Here is a 19168-nt window from a genome sequence, read left to right as displayed (position 1 = left end):
GAAATGGAAATTCTTTACAGGCTTTATACATCTGATTTTCAAAACATTTTTATATTTAGTTTGTACACATGTTTCTTATGTGTGCTTGCATTTTCAGCTGTTTGGAATGTTTGGTTTATTGTTGACAGTCGAAAAGGTTATACATGTTTTAGAGTGCTCAGTGAATTTTATGTACTAAAAAGATGGACCAAAGAATTTGCTTTAAATTTTGCTTGGAAAATGGAATAAAGTGCAGCACTGTATTTGAAGTGTTGACTGTGGTGTTTGGCTAATTTACTATTAGTAAGATGAGAGTTTACGAGTGATACAAACATTTCAAAGAGGGGGAGAAGATGTTGAAGACACATCCTGGATGCTCTAGCACACCAGTTACTGATGAAAATGTGGAAGTAGTAAAGAAAACTGTTCTGGAAAATAACTGAATCACCATCAGAGATATTGCTGATGATGTGAGCATATTTTTTGGCTCATGCCAAGCAGTATTTTTGGATGTTTTGGGCATGAAACGTGTGGCAGTGAAGTTTTTTTCGAAATTGTTGAACTTTGACCAAAAACAACATTGTGGAGACATTGCTTGGGAATTGCTAAATGAAGTCGTTGGTGATCCAGAAATTCTAAAGGCGGTTATAACAGGTGACAAAACATGGGTATATGGGTATGACATTGAAACCAAGGCCCAGCCGTCCCAATGGAAACTGCCTGAAGAACCAGTACCAAAAAATTTGACCACTTCGATCACATTTGAAGATTCTTCTCACTGTTTCCTTTGATTACAATGGGATAGTGCATCATGATCATGAGTTCCTGCATATAGTCATAAAAAAATACTACTTAGAAGTTATGTGCCATTTGCGTGAAGCAGTCCAAAGAAAAACCAGAATTGTGGCAAAACCACTAAGGGAAATTGCATCACAATAATGCTCCCACTGACACCTCAATGCTTGTTCGTGATTTTTTGGGTAGCTCAGTTGGTAGAGCACTTGGCCACAAAAGGCAAAGGCCCATGGTTCAGGACCTGGTGTGGCACACAGTTTTAATCAGCTGGGAAATTATAATTTTGTAATAAAAAGAAAAGTTGATGAACTTTGATAATATAAAACTGTTATGTTGGTCCGGCCACTGTATTTGCTGAACATGGCACCCTGCAATTTCTTTCTATTCCTAACGCTGAAGAGAACTATGAAAAGACATTGTTTTGCCACCACTGATGAAATGAAAACAGAATTCCTAAAGGAGCTGAACACCGTAATGAAAAGTAAGTTCCAGAAGTGCTTCCAAGATTGGAAAAAAGCTGGCACATGTGTATTATATATGAAGGGGACAAAGTTGATGTTGATAAATAAATAAAGATGCTTCAAGAAAAACAAAAATTCCCATTACTTTTTGGTCATACCTCATATAAGCAGCTGTACAGTAGGGCTTTCCGTGTAGACATCACTTATTGAACATTGTTTTTGACCCTATGAAAGTGCAAAAAACTACCAGAAGATATAATATTTGGAGACACCTTGGTATTGGGATTTTCCGTCGTCATTGTTAGGTTCTTCTTTCCACTTGATTTTAGTTACCAGCTTGATTATGTAGTTGCAGAATGTTTACAAACAAATTAATCCCTCATGATTCTGTTTTAAAAGTACTTGCCTTTGGTGAAACAATTTACTTGCTAGTGTGTCATGCATTTCTCTTTACTCATAAAAAATTTTCAGGTTCTTGCACTTTTTTAGATTCTCTCCAGAGGATACTATTTTGTTGAGGTTTAACTCTGCTTACAATGTTTCTACATCTACACTACATGACTACTCTGCAATTCACATTTAAGTGCTTGGCAGAGGGTTCATCGAACCACAATCATACTATCTCTCTACCATTCCACTCTCGAACAGCGCGCGGGAAGAACGAACACCTAAACCTTTCTGTTTGAGCTCTGATTTCTCTTATTTTATTTTGATGATCATTCCTACCTATGTAGGTTGGTCTCAACAAAATATTTTCTAATTTGTTTGAACTAACTGCGTAACAGAAACACTGTCAAAATATTAGTGAATTTTCTGTGCTAATTCTTTGAAAAGAAACTAAATTGCTTGCAACACATGAGAGATCCGAAGGCAAGACATTTCTACATTTTGACATCTTAAAATATCTGTACACAATTCTGCAAGGCCACTGAGGTTTCTCAACTGGTCAGTGCACGCATGATGGTGTTTCTCATGAGGAGACATTGTGGTGGGCACAACTTCTTTTTCACTTCAATTTTAGGAGTAAGTGTTACACTGATTCCTTAATTAACAAATATTGTATTCACAGTGAATTTTCATTCCTCAGCAGTGTGTGTGCTGATATGAACCTTCCTGACAGATAAAAATGTGTGCCAAACAAGGACTTGAACCTGGGTTCCTTGCCTTTTGTGGACAAGTGTTCTGCCAGGAAGTAAGTGAAAGTCTCAGGTTTGAGTCCCAGTCCAGCACACTGTTTTAGTTCGCCAGGTCGTTTCATATTGGTGCACACTCTGCTGCAGCATAAAAATTCATTCTGGAAACCACCCCCAGGCTGTTGCTAATGCATGTCTCAACAATATCCTTTCTACCAGGAGTGCTAGTCCTGCGAGTTTCATAGGAGAACTTCTGTGAAGTTTGGAGGGTAGGAGTTGAGGTACTGATGGAAGTTAAGCTGTGAGGATGGATCATGAGTTGTTTTCGGGTAGCTCAGTTGGTAGAGCACTTGGCCACGAAAGCAAATGCCCATGGTTCAGGTCCTGGTGTGGCACACAGTTTCAATCTGCTGGGGATTATTGTATAACAATTTTGTAATAAAAAGAAAAGTTGATGAACTTTAATAATATAACATTCAAAGAAAAGTTAAAAAAGATATTGCATCTACTGACAATCAGCCCAACCACCTCACGATAACATGGCCAGAATGCAATGCACATAGCTATGGATGGCTCTGTTAAAAATCTCAACACGTTTTATATTTAACAGTGTGTGGAATTTTCCAGAGTAAATTTTTTGAAGCGTTTTTGACAATTGCGATGTATTGCTTTAAGAAATTGATGTCCGCACACTGACTACCAAATCCTTGGAGTATGAAGACTTTGGAAGAGTGCCAGTCCATAAGACCAACTTGTCAGTGAGGATTTCAGACTGTAGATCAAGCTGCTTCATCTTTGCCCCATGGGGGCACAAGCACCTGCAAATGCCTGTCAGCTCGCCTGTGATGAGATGTAGGTATTATGGCCTAGGTTGCCCTATCATGCTCATCCAGCATAGTACTGCATGTAAGGTGTGGCCTGGCCATCTGTGCAATGGCTGTTTGCAAACTGCTGTCTGTGAGCTGGAAAAGTCTGCCATGATGCTGCTCACTCTGAGGATATTAGGCTGACAACACTCGTATAGGGCCAGTGCTATACTCGGCCTCTGGTTGAGGCTGTTGAACTGCCACTTGCCTTCATGATATGTTGTTCATAACGACATTTTATCTGTCCTACAACCACCAGTGTGTTACACTGTTGGTTGTTGGATGCCTTGCATGGCACTATGGCTGAGTAATTTTATATTAATTAAAATAAAAAATAATATCGTACTCCAACAGGTAGTTTTGAATTTGTCTTTTTAATTTGTATTAACCTTTGCAATTATATAGTCTATACCTATGGATAAAAGCAGGAGACTGCTGTTTTTATTTTCTGTCAAGGTACACACATGAAATGCACGCACCATCTTTGGTGGAGAACTAAATTTGCTTAGAAGACAGCACTGTACACAAGTAGTAGTCCTTCATAAGGGTTCTTTATTTTCTCTGAGTCATTGCAGTCTCAAACTATTCTATGCATTGTTCCCTTAAATTTCAGGCAAGCTGCTTGATGTCAGTAACTTGCTGCCACAATAGTTCAGCACACATTCTTCTGGTCATCTTCAGGTACATACATGTGGCAGCAGGTTATTGACACCCGGCAGTTCACCCGAAATTTTATGGAATACCGGAGAAGTTTAAAATTTTATGTTCCATACATGTACATAGGAGTGAAGCAGATCCTAGATATTCACAGTGACTTTCTCCTTCTACAAAGACAGAAGACGGAGTGGGAAGGGGGGGGGGGGGGGTTGTATTGTGCTGAGTACTGTGGTGGATGGAAATTCAGGAAAATGTGTTGGCAGATGCACCACCTGTCTAAGCTTTTAATCAGGATATGGCAGTGAGCTCTACCCACGCAATTCATGATTTCACAGTCAAGGTAGTGTACCATATGTATATAGGAGGGAAAGTGACTTAGATTGCAGGATAAAAGGATGCATGGTGATATCTACCAATTGGCTCCTCCCAACTTCATTCTAATCACTCAGATGGCATGATGTAAGTCAAACCACATTTAAATATGATGATGATGATGACGATGATGATGACGATGATGATGATGATGATGATGACGATGATGATGACATATGCATTCTCTCTCCAAGAAGAGAATTCACCAGTTAGCAGTAGGGCTGTGGTATGCAAACTACAGTGTGCAACATTTTTTCAGTTTATTTACAGTAGTTCTATAAATTTGTGATCTGTATACAATCTTTTTTTAAAAAGTTGGTTTTTGTTATAGACACATTGCACTATACATTGTGAGCTTTTGTCCATCATCTGGTGCTCCATTATATCTACACTACTGCCCATTAAAATTGCTACACCACGAAGATGACGTGCTACAGACGCAAAATTTAACCGACAGGAAGAAGATGCTGTGATATGCAAATGATTAGCTTTTCAGAGCATTCACACAAGGTTGGCATCGGTGGTGACACCTAAAACGTGCTGACATGAGGAAAGTTTCCAACCAATTTCTCATACACAAACAGCAGTTGACCGGCGTTGCCAGGTGAAATGTTGTTGTGATGCCTCGTGTAAGGAGGAGAAATGTGTACCATCATGTTTCCTACTTTGATAAAGGTCGTGTTGTAGCCTATTGTGGTTGCAGTTTATCGTATCGTGACATTGCTGCTCGCGTTGGTCGAGATCCAATGACTGTTAGCAGAATATGGAATCGGTGTGGTCAGAAGGGTAATATGGAACATCGTGCTGGATCCCAATGGCCTCGTATCACTAGCAGTCGAGATGACAGGCATCTTATCTGCATGGCTGTAACGGATGGTGCAGCCAAGTCTCGATCCCTGAGTCAACAGATGGGCACGTTTGCAGGACAACAACCATCAGCACGAACAGTTCGACGACGTTTGCAGCAGCATGGACTATCAGCTCGGAGACGTTGGCTGCGGTTACCCTTGACGCTGCATCGCAGACAGGAGCGCTTGCAATGGTGTACTCAACGATTAATGTAGGTGCACGAATGGCAAAACGTCATTTTTCTCGGATGAATCAAAGTTCTATTTACAGCATCGTGATGGTCACATCTGTGTTTGGTGACATCACGGTGAACGCACATTGGAAGTGTGTATTCAACATCACCATACTGGCATATTGCCCGGCGTGATGGTATGGGGTGCCATTGGTTACACCTCTTGTTTGCATTGACAGCACTTTGAACAGTGGACGTTACATTTCAGATGTGTTACGACCCGTGGCTCTCTCCTTCATTTGATCCCTGCGAAACCCTACATTTCAGCAGGATAATGCACGACCACATGTTGCAGGTCCTGTACGGGCCTTTCTGGGTACAGAAAACGTTCGATGGTGCCCTGGCCAGCACATTCTCCAGATTTCTCACCAATTGAAAACATCTGGTCAATGGTGGCCAAGCAACTGTCTCATCACAGTACGCCAGTCACTACTCTTGATGAACTGTGGTATCATGTTGAAGCTGTATAGGCAGCTGTACTGGTACACACCATCCAAACTCTGTTTGACTCAATGCCCAGGCGCATCAAGGCCATTATTACGGCCAAAGGTGGTTGTTCTGGGTACTGATTTCTCAGGATCTATGCACCCAAATTGTGTGAAAATGTAATCTCATGTCAGTTCTAGTATAATATATTCGTCCAATGAATGCCCATTTATCATCTGCATTTCTTCGTGGTGTAGCAATTTTAATGGCCAGTAGTGTAGATATGTCTTGACAACTGGCACAAAACTGGCAAAAAAGAAAAGTGGTGGCTGCCATTCGGGCAAGTCTGAATGGCGTGGCAGCTAGAGAAACGAAGTCCTCAGCACCACAGTACCAGGAAGAGAGGATGATGTTCACAGTCACCAGGCACGCGGCAGAGAAAGCATTTTCGGCCGACGGGTGACAGGGTACCTTTAGCACAGCCACAAGATTTCCTCTGCCCTGATTGGCCTGGAGCCGAGAAAACCATGGGGGTTGCATGGAAAGTTCCGAAGCGTGGCCTGATCAGCTTTGTCTAAGCGGCGTTACTTCGTCAGCACACGTGGGAGGCGTGTGATTGAGATTGCCCACCTCGGTGCTAACTTGCTGCCGCCAGACCATGGGATGAGAAAATTACAGGCGGCTGGAGCTACTGGCTAATACTTGACCGTTACAAGAAAATGAAATAAACCTTTTGAAAGAAAATAAAGATAGACTCCCCTACTATCTGGCTCAACCTTACACTCCTCCCCCTTCTGTGGGTGCGGAAAAGTATGTGATTTCGCTCAACGCGATTGTTATTTAAATGTTGGAAATTTTAGTTTGCAAAAAGAAAATGACATTCTTTGATTGTTAAAGGTTCCCACGAAAGACGGCAGGGGTATTAAACTACGGATGGGTGTAGAGACTTTGAAGAGCTCTTAGGGGGTCACAAAGGGTGTTACACACGTCAAGAATATTGTGTTTACACAAGTACAAGGAATAAATATTGTAAAACATCAGAACAAAATTACATCAGTTAACAAGTGTGAATAAAACACATTGAAAGGTAATAGTCTGAATCAGGAGCCTTTGTTTCTTAAATGAATTTAAAAGCATATACGTATCACCACTGAAGTTACAGGCAAGGCTGAGTGTGTGACACAGCGTGCTGCGTTATCCTCGGCACACCAGTTTTCACATTAGTTAATAACACAGTTGAACTCTTAAAACTAATGGATGGCACATGCCTTGATAGGCTTCTCTTTCGAATTGTGGGCAATATTCGCCAGAAGGCTGGGGCTCTGGAACTATTGGAGGGGACGGTCATAACCATTTGCAAGATCCCTTTTTATACAATAGCCATATCAGTACAATAATAAAAATAGCAGTGACCGGGGTTACTGTAACACTTGGTATAATAGTTGTATGTAGATTAGTGGCTGACTGCCATTCACTTAAATGTGCTAAAAGGTAATCGTAAGAAATTTATCCTCTCTCTCATTTTAAAAGGACATCGATTAACGTTAAAAGGTGATCATTCGATATATTAGATAGAACAGGTAATTTAGTTGACAAAGGAACCATGAATGAACTTTCAGGTGGAAAATTGCAGAGGGTGCCTTCATTATTCAATGAACATCAAGAGGGGAACATAGTAACTTGACACAAGAGCCGGAGGGGATTGATTGCCCGCTGGTTTATCTAACGAACAAGATGTACGGCCTAAACCTTTTGACCTGTGGGAGTTATTTATTCCGTTTACATTACCTACAGTAGGGAGGCATGTGTCATGTCCCTCCAAATAAGCATTCAAACATAAATTAAATAAAGCATGATTAAATCTTAAGTTACTCTTCCAAAATAGTTTCTTATCTAGAACATTATTAGTAAACACTTAAATAATGGGCAATACTTGGGAACCTACTCTGGCATAATTGAAATCACACAAAATAAATAGCTATCTTCATAACTCTGGCAACAAATTAACACATGGAAACATTAGGCTCATTGACACAAACACTAAATTACTGGTGCTGGCAAAACTAGGGGATTGCCTTGGTAAATAATTGATAATAAAACATAGACAAAATGAATACTTAAAATAGTATATAGACGTAAGTAATTGGCAACCCATCGCAGTGACACATGTAGTGGCAAAACCGCGATAGAAGCAAAAGTACAAAATACAATCTCCCTTACACAAAACTCCCATATTCTCCAGTTATATTTTGTAGCAAAATAAGTATTCTCTAGTATTCTCTTTATGCTATTGTTTATATCTCCATACTGATTGATATGTCTTTGGTATGTCTACCTACATGAATGCTGTGTGCCAATGTTATTAGTAATGCTGTATAATAGTACAGTGTCAAGTTAATTCCTCCTTTAGCAATGTTTTAGTTTAAAGTGTTTTCACGTCTCCTTCAGTTTTCAGATCGATAATTGCCGTTACCCTCCTTGATATTATTAAACGTTAACCTCTTTTTTATGATATCTCCTGCTTTAATTTGTACTCCTTGTCTCGTAACTACATAATGTTGGTTGTTGGCAGCCTCCTAACCAATTGAGCTGAGTTATAATTGTCATTTCTTATGTTGACTCTCTCACCTGCCTGCTCCCTAATACTCGTTGACGACGGTTCATCGATACTGGTTGCCTCTCGATGACGTCTACATAACTTGCCTGTCAGCGTTTTTGTTTTTGAATAAAATCAGAGTCCATTTGCCATTTGTAGAGTGTGTAGGAGGGAAGGTAATTTCCTTAGTGTTGAAAATGAGCGTAAAGTTATACAAAATATTTGTCTTATAGTGGTTAATAATTCTATGTTGAGAGTCAGTGCTGCTTGAGGCTCTAGGGTGCAGCAGGTGTCGCACTCGCAAGATTGCAGAGTGCTGACATTGTGGATGTGGCTGGATCTAACTGGTGCGGGAGCAACGCTGGCATGCGCGGCGTAGGGGCCCGTCCTATGGGCAGGACGTCGAGCGCTAAATAACTCCAGAATAATTCTCTGTGAAAGGCGGGTTCAGTGATTGTGACTACCAATGTAACTTGTATACCTAATCTTGTAGATAGAGGCATAAATGACTTCTCAAGTAACTCTTTGCAGGTCATGTGTTCGATGCTAGTAGGAACTGTCTCTTTCCCAACTGAAGTGTGTGACAGTTTTATATTTTAGTTTGACTATTACTCTGTTGAAAGTTACTTGTATGGTGTTCAATTGGAGCTTTTATCTCTCCCTTCTTTACAACTCCTGATTAGTACATACATAAAACACTCTCAGTGATACTTTTGCAACAGATTAAAGATTTACTTCAGCAGCAGCAGCAGCAGCAGCAGCAGCAGTAGTAGTAGTAGTAGTATTAGCGAAGGTTAAAATGGTCTCATATAAGGTGTAGATGTTTCGTGTACTTCTTGCTTTTGCTAGCGTTTATCATAGCGATCGTTGTATACTGCACTAGGTGACACAGCTTAGACGCTTCGGGAATGCAGGAGTGTGTGCTTTCTTAGCAGTTGTTTCTCTTGCCTGTGCTGGATACAAAACAGATGGCTGGGCTTCATCCCAACAGGGGGTGGGGCGGGGGCGGTGATGGAGAGCAGAAAAGGGCCTCTGTATGTGGAGGCAGGGTAGCTTTCCTTGCTACACGCTGAGTTACATTCCTCTGGGCAGTTACTAAATTTCTTCCAGGCTTACTTTGTCATTCACGACATTTATTAATGGAGGGTCTTCTTTTTAAGGGACGCAGACAACTCAATCGTTAAAATTCACAGAACTGTCACGATTAATTTACTCACTTGGACACTCTGTTCTTCTAAAATGTACGTAGTTGATAGATTTTATATTTCTGCATGAACTGTGATGACGACTTGACTCTCTTAAATATCGTTTACTTGAAACTCGGAGCTAATCACTTCTGGAATTAGCAGTGGGGTATGTAGTTAGGACTTTTATTCTGGATTGGTATTAACTTGGTTTTTACTGTACTTTATTTTACGATGGCATTTCAAACTCGATCCTTTTGGCTGACATGTTTCCCACACAGCGGTCACTTTACGGAATAAATACCACGGCAAGGGTCAGCTTCCTTGACGCCATATAGCTCTGTTTATTAGCCATGAGAGTGGCAATACAACATAGCTAGAGACCAATTTGAGACCCCAACGTCTCCTATTTTAGTGGATTAAGTGATGTTTACGAAAACAAAAAAAACTTTTTTCCCATACTGAAAATTCAAATAAGTGACATGAATAGATTTCTGGCCTAGAGTAAAACTAGTAGAATCTGTAAGGCAATATTAGGCTGGTGAGTTTATTTTTATAACTATCTTCTTCGGGTCTGTTGGTTACATTGCAACCATATGGTGGAAGGTGCGGAAGTGTAACATGGGGGCTTACTCCACCACGGCAGACACACGTGGCCTGTGGGGAGGAGGGAGCGCGTCACAAGGCAGTGGGGAGGGGTGGAATCCTAATGTTCGCTTGCTTGGCGGGGAGGGCAAGACTTGCAGTTTGTAAACAAACTGCGTGCATCTATCTTGCCTGGCATTATGAAAACTTACCTTGTCGTCTCTCCAGCGGCATATTAAGAAACGATATAATAGCACTTAGGGAGGGCTCCTTTTACTTTTAAAGTAACATATTTGATGTTTAACTTGAACATATGTATTCTTGTTAATTGAAGACACTGACCCTCAAGCCTGATATTCGAATTGTTTTTTTTTCCCCCCTTTTTAACATTGTTATTATGTGTGTCTGAGCTCTTGGCATAAATATACACGTAATGTGGTGTATCCCAAACTGTAATTAGAGGGCGGCAGGTTGTCAATGATCTTGTGCTAATGGCAGTTACAAATACATGCTAATAACATGCTTTTATGGCAAAGCTTTAACAGCTGTTCCTGTTCACCATTCATTAAACCAACATGTGAAGTGTCATTCCATTTGACATATAAAAGATTAATTGATTCTTACTTTGTGTATTCTACTGACAAGACCAACTTTTCCCCTTAATTCCATTACTAATGAATGATTGTGTTTCCATCTCTTTACCGCTACAATGGCGTTACTGGAGACTCCAATCCCTTCCCATTAACATATGACTCCTAACTTCTATTACAAATGGTTGCCAATACTTATGAATACTTACAAATAACATGCACAACTTAAATGAATACATTGCAATTACTGCAGTTTCCCATCAGTTAATTTTTTTTGCTTCACTAAAGACTCTTCAAATTAAATACATGGCATGCTGGACCTAGTACCTGGATCAGAATACATAGGGGAGTTTTGACCTTAGAGCATATCTGGGTCACGCTATAGGCGGTTGCACTACTTTCTTTCATGTCCTCTTGGCTGGAGCTACTTGTGTAACAGGCTCTGCTTCACTGTCAAGTGGAGGTGGCTCAGAACCCTTATGCAACTTTAACTTGTCAAAATGAACGATCACTTTCCATGCTGCTAACTGAATTTCAGCATTTACCGGTGAAGTAAGCTACATGATGGGTTATGGACCTTCATACATAGGAGTAAACTTATTTGTCCTTCCCTTCTTAACTACTGGATTGCCCAACATCACTAAATCTCCTACCTTGTACTCGGGCATTATTGCTCTCTCATTACTCCTTGTTAAGTGACAAACTGCAGCTTTTGCATTGTTTCCTCTTACTTACTTCCAAATAGTTTTTAAACGTCGCACCAAAGCTTTCACGTCCGTGGATATAATACCTGGGAGCAGTTTGTCAATTTCAGAAGGTGAATTCATGGGTCAGCCATATGCTGCCTCATCGGGGGAGTACCCAGTGGCCTCATGGACATGGCTATTATATGTTGACGTGATGTATTGGACGTACTTGTCCCAATCAGAATGATTTTTATTGACATAATAAGAAAGCATAAGCGTAACTGTGTGGTGGACTCGCTCTAATTGTCTGTTAGCCTTAGAGTGAAACGGGGTCGTTCTCCACTTTTTGATTTGCAGTAGTCGATAAACTTCTGTAAATAATGCTGAAATAAAGTTCATGCCTTGATCTGTAGGTACAGCTTCAGGACTTCTGTATGGTAACACCAAGTGGGTGACAAATGCTTGAGCTATGGTTTCTGCTGACATGTCCAGTATGGGGACAAGAATTAGGAATCTGGAAAAATGATCTATAATTGACAATATGTATCTGTTATCCTGTGGACTCAAAGGGAAAGGACCGACAATATCTGCTGCTATTAAGACGCGGGAGCAAGTGGCTTCTGGCACTTATTGTAAAGGTACCTACGTTCGAGGTGGCAATGACCTTCTAACACAGGGCAAACAATTTTGTATATACTTTTGCACATCGCACCATCTGCCTTTCCAGAAATAACGGGTGGCTATTTGACAATTGGTGGCACAAAGACCATTATGACACGCTTGCAGGCTATCATGACATTGTGCTATTACCTTAGGACGTAATTCTTTCGGGATTAATACTCGTTTACCCAGTGGGGTTTTTCGATACAAAATTCCGGGCAAAGTTTCATATGTATGGCATTCAACATCTCTTTGCTGCGCTTCCCTCAATTCTTCAATAGAAATATCATTGGCAATGATTACTCTAACCTTCTGGCTTAACTCATTGGCGTTTTGATGCAACTTGTCTGGCTTATGTTTTACCTCGTATTCAAATTCGTTCAGTTTTAAAGCCCAATGAGCTAACCTGCTGCTGGGATCTTTCAAACTTAACATCCACTGTAATGCGACATGACCCGTGATGACAATAGACTTCCTCCCATACAAATAGCGTTGAAAGTAGGTTACATCAAACATGAGTGCTAAAAGTTCCTTCTCAGTTGTACTGTAATTCAATTCCGCGTTGTTAAGCTGTAAAGATGCATAACCAATTGGTTGTTCCTCTCCATCGATTTCTTGTGACAAAATGACTCCTACGGCATAATATTAGGCATCTACTGACAGAATAAATGCTTTTTCAAAATCTGGGTAGGCTAGTACAGGGGCTCTAGTCAAAACAAGTTGAATTTGTTGCATCGCTTCATCACATTCCTTGGTCTAGGTGGCACTAACTCTTTTCTTCAATAGTTTAGTTAGGGGCTTAAAAATGGTAGCATAATTGTTCACAAAACGTCTATAATAATTTGCAAGGCCTAAGAATGACTGTAATTATTTGGTACTTGTTGGTGTTGGAAAGTCCTTTACTGCTGTGGTCAAATGGGGATCCGGTTTGACATCTTCGTCACTTATTATATGTCCTAAATATTGTACCTGCGATTGGGCAAAGTTTCTCCAGTTTCACAATCAGGTGGGCTCCTTTCAAACTTTCCATTACATCCCTCAATCTCTCTGCCGGTTCCTTTGTGGTCTTAAAAAAAATGATAATGTTGTCTAAATATACTAAACATGTCGTGGGTTTCAGTCCATGCAACAAGAAGTCTACAAATCTTTGAAAAGTGGTGGATGCATTCCTCAAACCAAATGGCATTCTTACAAATTCATATAGTCCCATAGGTACAACGAAACAAGTTTTATGGCAATCCTGAGATGCAACAGGGATCTGATAATATCCAGAGCGCAAATAAAGGGTGGTGAAAAACTTACAGTTGCCTAGTCAGTCCAAGGTTTCATAGATACACGGTAGGGGATATGTGTCCGGAGTACTTACTTGGTTCACAGCCCTCATATCGAAACACAGACAATAGGCTTTCTCACCATTTACTGACTTCTTTGGCACGACAACCACAGGAGACACCCACGAGCTTGAGGAAGGCTGAATAATTTCTGCTGCTAACTGCTGCTGAATCATATTTTCGACTACTGATTGCAAATGATACGCTAAATGATATGGCTTTTGCGCAATTGGCCAAGCTTCACCGGTTGGAATTTCATGCTGAACCAAATGCGTAGCTGGTAGAAACTGCCTCTCTTCAAACAACCAAGAAAACTCATCTAACACTGGCTGTAACATCTTTTTCACCTTGATACATAAATGACTTAACTTCTCTGACAACTGATTTCGTAATGGTGATGCTACATAACGCACTTCTCTAACTAGAAATTTCTTTTTCTTCCGTCCCTTCTCGTCTTTACTTTGTTGAATCTCAACTCATCCTACTTCTTCCAAAATCTCCTGTCCACTAGCGACAATAGTACCTTTCGGTATTATAACATCTTTCACGCAAAATTATCTATACTCACAGGTATTGCAAAACCTTTGTGTTTTCTTTACAGTCGACAAATACTTCTCTTAACATGAACTTGATGATCTAACACATCATTCTGGGTGAGCGGATCCCCCAGAATGTCTGTCTTTGGCTGGCCCCGCTTCTTGACATCTATCCAAAGAATTTTTACACTTCCGCCTCTTATCCTTACGGGGTCAGTGGTTCTTATCGCCCACATTCGTGGTTTTATTGGAGACTGTGAACGGTGCCTTTCACAGCTTCCTCACGTCTGATGGGTTGGTGCACTGCTAAAATGATGAATTGCTTCACCTAACTGCACAGTTCGCGTTTGATAATTCACTATCCCCTGATAATGGTGCATGAAGTGGGGGGGGGGGGGGGGGGGGCCGGGAATGGAAAGTTCTGAAGCATGGCCTGGCCAGCTTCACGTAAGCAGTGTTACCTCATCAGCACACGCGGGAGGAACATGATCGAGATTGCCCACCTCGGTGCTGACTTGCTGCTGCCAGACCATGGGACGAGAAAATTACAGGCAGCTGAAGCTGTCGGCTAATGCTTGACTGTAACAAGAAAATGAAATAAACCTTTTTAAAGAAAATAAAGATAGAATCCCCTACTATATGGCTCAACCTTACACCTTACACACATTTTATGTGATATGTGGTTGCCTCCTCTTTTAGAGGAGTTTGTTTAGTTATGTATGTAATGTGGCTACCACATCCATCATCCAGTTTTTAGTTTCCTTTTTCTGAATCATTGTTTTAAACATTTAATTTTTTTACTTGCCTTTTAAAGAAAATGTTTATATGCAGACTATTAAAAGATTTCAGTTTCTGATGGTTATATGTGGATAAATGTGACTGTGTGGCAGAGAGTGAACTAGATTTTAGAAAATAATATTTAGTCTCTATGTTGAGTGCCTAAACCACAAGCTCAAAGGCTGTAAAGTTGTCAATAACAGCAGTGAATAACACTTGAACATTGTATAGTATTAAACAGATCAGTACAGTCCTCATTTTGTAATTCCTTGTGGAATCATTCAAAAAAATAAAATATGAGCTTCTTCTCTTTCTTAATTTTTAGGCAACAACGAGAAATTAAGGCCTTACAGCTACGCCACATGGCAGAACTAGAGTACTTCAAACGTGTGCGGTGTTCTCGTGTGGATGATTACCCACAAGCAAGAGATCCAATGGTGTTCTATCAGCTACACCCAGGTCAGTAACACTTATGTAGCTCAGTATTACTCAAATGACTATTTTGCCTGTTGATCCTGATTGATAATTAAACAAGACTGCATGATCTAAATTAATAGCCACTTCCCCATATGCCATGTGGTCGTCATGTTGGATTTTCATCATTATCCAGTGTCTAGAACTTGATGTAAAATAGTGTTAAGATAAATAGATTAAAACATAGCTACTTATTTTATTTACTAAATTAAATACTGAAAGCAAGATGAATTAAAGCTCTCCCCATTGAACAGTGTATTAGCATCAGCCCCTAGAACAGCATTTTTCAAGAAGAGGGTAAATTTTACCATAATGGATAAATGAATCCAAAGCAGCCAACCAGCTGCAACTATAGATGGTATTAATAAACATTTGACCATGGTTTTGGTGCATGTAAACCTGTCTTCAGAAATTCATGTAACCTGGAGACAGTCTAACAGTAATAACGAAGACAGTGTAACAGCAATAACTAAAATGTCATCAGGTTACATGTCCAGTGAAACTCCACTCTCCGACTTTTCAAGGATCTTTACAAAAATGCTGTAAAATGTGGGAAATAACATTTCAAGCAGAGAAAGTTATGTATAGGATCTCCTCTTTCATTTTTGCACTTGGTGTATGATATATGTACATAATAGGCATCAAAATAATTGTCAGGGACTTTTTTTTTAAATAATAAAGGTTATGTGAATTTTCTAATATGTTCCGCCATTGATGTAACTGGACCTTGTAACTGTCAGGGAAGTACAAACATGTGACAATTTTACACATCATAATCAATGTTTTTGGAAGACCTTCGACATCTGTTATTTAAATAATGAACCACTGCCCCAGTTACATATTTTTTTCATGCTTAGCACGAGTTTCAAGAATTTATTCTCATTGTACAAATATTTACGTATTTTGTATGGTGTATGTGTATATGTTGTTCTCCGTCTCTTGTACTGTAGTCATCATTTTGAGGTTACAAAGTACTGTGTCTCCTCCATTAGGCTGCAAACAACAACAACAGACAAACAAACAAACACTAACACTGTTTGTTAAACATAAAAATAATACTTACATAAATATTTGCACTTGAAAACAAGAATAAATTCTCCAAATGAGTCTTGCAAAACATGAAAAAATACAAATTGTGCTGTTTAAACAAAAAACATTTCAACAGTGCAAAGGTGTCAACACATGAAATAGCCTCACATTTGCGTTCGAGTTAATGCAAAGGTTTTGCAATGATGACGATGATCACAAAGATGCACATGTGCAGTAGGGACAGTTTTATGGTACCTTTATTTGAGAAAACTTACTCACAGCCACTATCCCAAGTAGAGTGTGACAGTGGCAGGAGATAAAATCATGAATTGTTCCAACTTTTACAGATGCAGATCTGCTGAGTAGTAAATTGCGGGAAAGTAATAAATATGTTAACGCAAAATTAGTTAAGAATTAACATTGTGAACATAGGAAATTTGATGGGAGCAATGAAAAAAAAGTCCTAAATGGCAGGAACATAAAACGAGGGCTATACACTATTTCTACCCCCCCCCCCCCCCCCATGGAGCTTGCCGTTGGTGGGGAGGCTTGCGTGCCTCAATGATACAGATAGCGTACCGTAGGTGCAATCACAACGGAGGGGTATCTTTTGAGAGGCCAGACAAACGTGTGGTTCCTGAAGAGGGGCAGCAGCCTTTTCAGTATTTGCAGGGGCAACAGTCTGGATGATTGACTGACTGATCTGGCCTTGTTACACTAACCAAAACGGCCTTGCTGTTGTGGTACTGCGAACAGCTGAAAGCAAGGGGAAACTACAGCCGTCATTTTTCCCTAGGGCATGCAGCTTTACTGTATGATTAAATGATGTGGCGTCCTCTTGGGTAAAATATTCCGGAGGTAAAATAGTCCCCCATTCGGATCTCCGGGCAGGGCTACTCAAGAGGATGTCGTTATCAGGAGAAAGAAAACTGGCGTTCTACGGATCGGAGCGTGGAATGTCAGCTCCCTCAATTGGGCAGGTAGGTTAGAAAATTTAAAAATGGAGATGGATAGGTTAAAGTTAGATATAGTGGGAATTAGTGAAGTTCGGTGGCAGGAGGAACAAGACTTTTGGTCAGGTGAATACATGGTTATAAATACAAAATCAAATAGGGGTAATGCAGGAGTAGGTTTAATAATTAATAAAAAAAAAATAGGAGTGCGGGTAAGCTACTACAAACAGCATAGTGAACGCACTATTGTGGCCAAGATAGACACGAAGCCCACGCCTACTACAGTAGTACAAGTTTATATGCCAACTAGCTCTGCAGATGATGAAGAAATGTATGAGGAGGTAAAAGAAATTATTCAGGTAGTGAAGGGAGATGAGAATTTAATAGTCATGGGTGACTGGAATTCGACAGTAGGAAAAGGAAGAGAAGGAAACGTAGTAGGCGAATATGGATTGGGGCTAAGAAATGATAGAGGAAGCCGCCTGGTAGAATTTTGCACAGAGCATGACTTAATCATAGCTAACACTTGGTTCAAGAAACATGAAAGAAGGTTGTATACATGGAAGAACCCTGGAGATACTAGAAGGCTTCAGATGGTAAGCCAGAGATTTAGGAACCAGGTTTTAAATTGTGAGACATTTCCAGGGGCAGATGTGGACTCTGACCACAATCTATTGGTTATTAACTGTAGATTAAAACTGAAGAAACTGCAAAAAGGTAGGAATTTACGGAGGTGGGACCTGGATAAACTGACTAAACCAGAGGTTGTACAGAGTTTCAGGGAGAGCATAAGGGAACAATTGACAGGAATGGGGGAAAGAAATACAGTAGAAGAAGAATGGGTAGTTTTGATGGATGAAATAATGAATGCAGCAGAGGATCAAGCAGGTAAAAAGACGAGGGCTAGTAAAAGTCCATGGGTAACAGAAGAGATACTGAATTTAATTGATGAAAGGAGAAAATACAAAAATGCAGTAAATGAAGCAGGCAAAAAGGAATACAAACGTCTCAAAAATGAGGTCGACAGGAAGTGCAAAATGGCTAACCAGGGATGGCTAGAGGACAAATGTAAGGATGTAGAGGCTTATCTCACTAGGGGTAAGATAGATACTGCCTACAGGAAAATTAAAGAGAACTTTGGAGAAAAGAGAACCACTTGTATGAATATCAAGAGCTCAGATGGAAACCCAGTTCTCAGCAAAGAAGGGAAAGCAGAAAGGTGGAAGGAGTATATAGAGGGACTATACAAGGGCGATGTACTTGAGGACAATATTATGGAAATGGAAGAGGATGTAGATGAAGATGAAATGGGAGATACGATACTGCGTGAAGAGTTTGACAGAGCACTGAAAGACCTAAGTTGAAACAAAGCCCCGGGAGTAGACAACATTCCATTACAACTACTGACGGCCTTGGGAGAGCCAGTCCTGACAAAACTCTACCATCTGGTGAGCAAGATGTATGAGACAGGCGAAATACCCTTAGACTTCAAGAAGAATATAATAATTCCAATCCCAAAGAAAGCAGGTGTTGACAGATGTGAAAATTACCGAACTATCAGTTTAATAAGTCACAGCTGCAAACTACTAACGCGAATTCTTTACAGACGAATGGAAAAACTGGTAGAAGCCGAGCTGGGGGAAGATCAGTTTGGATTCCGTAGAAATGTTGGAACACGTGAGGCAATACCGACCCTACGACTTATCTTAGAAGATAGATTAAGGAAAGGCAAACCTATGTTTCTAGCATTTGTAAACTTAGAGAATGCTTTTGACAATTCTCAAGGTGGCAAGGGTAAAATACAGGGAACGAAAGGCTATTTACAATTTGTACAGAAAGCAGATGGCAGTTATAAGAGTCAAGGGATATGAAAGGGAAGCAATGGTTGGGAAGGGAGTGAGACAGGGTTGTAGCCTCTCCCCAATGCTATTCAATCTGTATATTGAGCAAGCAGTAAAGGAAACAAAAGAAAAATTTGGAGTAGGTATTAAAATCCA

The 19168-nt window shown here is 40.2% G+C and overlaps 1 protein-coding gene across 1 annotated transcript in view; it reads left to right on the top strand.

Annotated features, from left to right (window-relative positions):
- Positions 1 to 19168, top strand: part of LOC124721111 — a 335377-nt gene that overhangs the window by 288162 nt on the left and 28047 nt on the right. The window contains exon 25 of the mRNA XM_047245929.1: positions 15041 to 15174. Within this exon, the coding sequence (XP_047101885.1) occupies positions 15041 to 15174 (134 nt within the window). The remainder of the gene's footprint in view (positions 1 to 15040; positions 15175 to 19168) is intronic.

The sequence above is a fragment of the Schistocerca piceifrons genome, chromosome X (assembly GCF_021461385.2).
Source record: "Schistocerca piceifrons isolate TAMUIC-IGC-003096 chromosome X, iqSchPice1.1, whole genome shotgun sequence".
NCBI classification, from domain to species: Eukaryota; Metazoa; Arthropoda; class Insecta; order Orthoptera; family Acrididae; genus Schistocerca; species Schistocerca piceifrons.
Note: the sequence above shows the minus strand (reverse complement) of the source record. Positions and strands in the feature narration are given on the sequence as shown.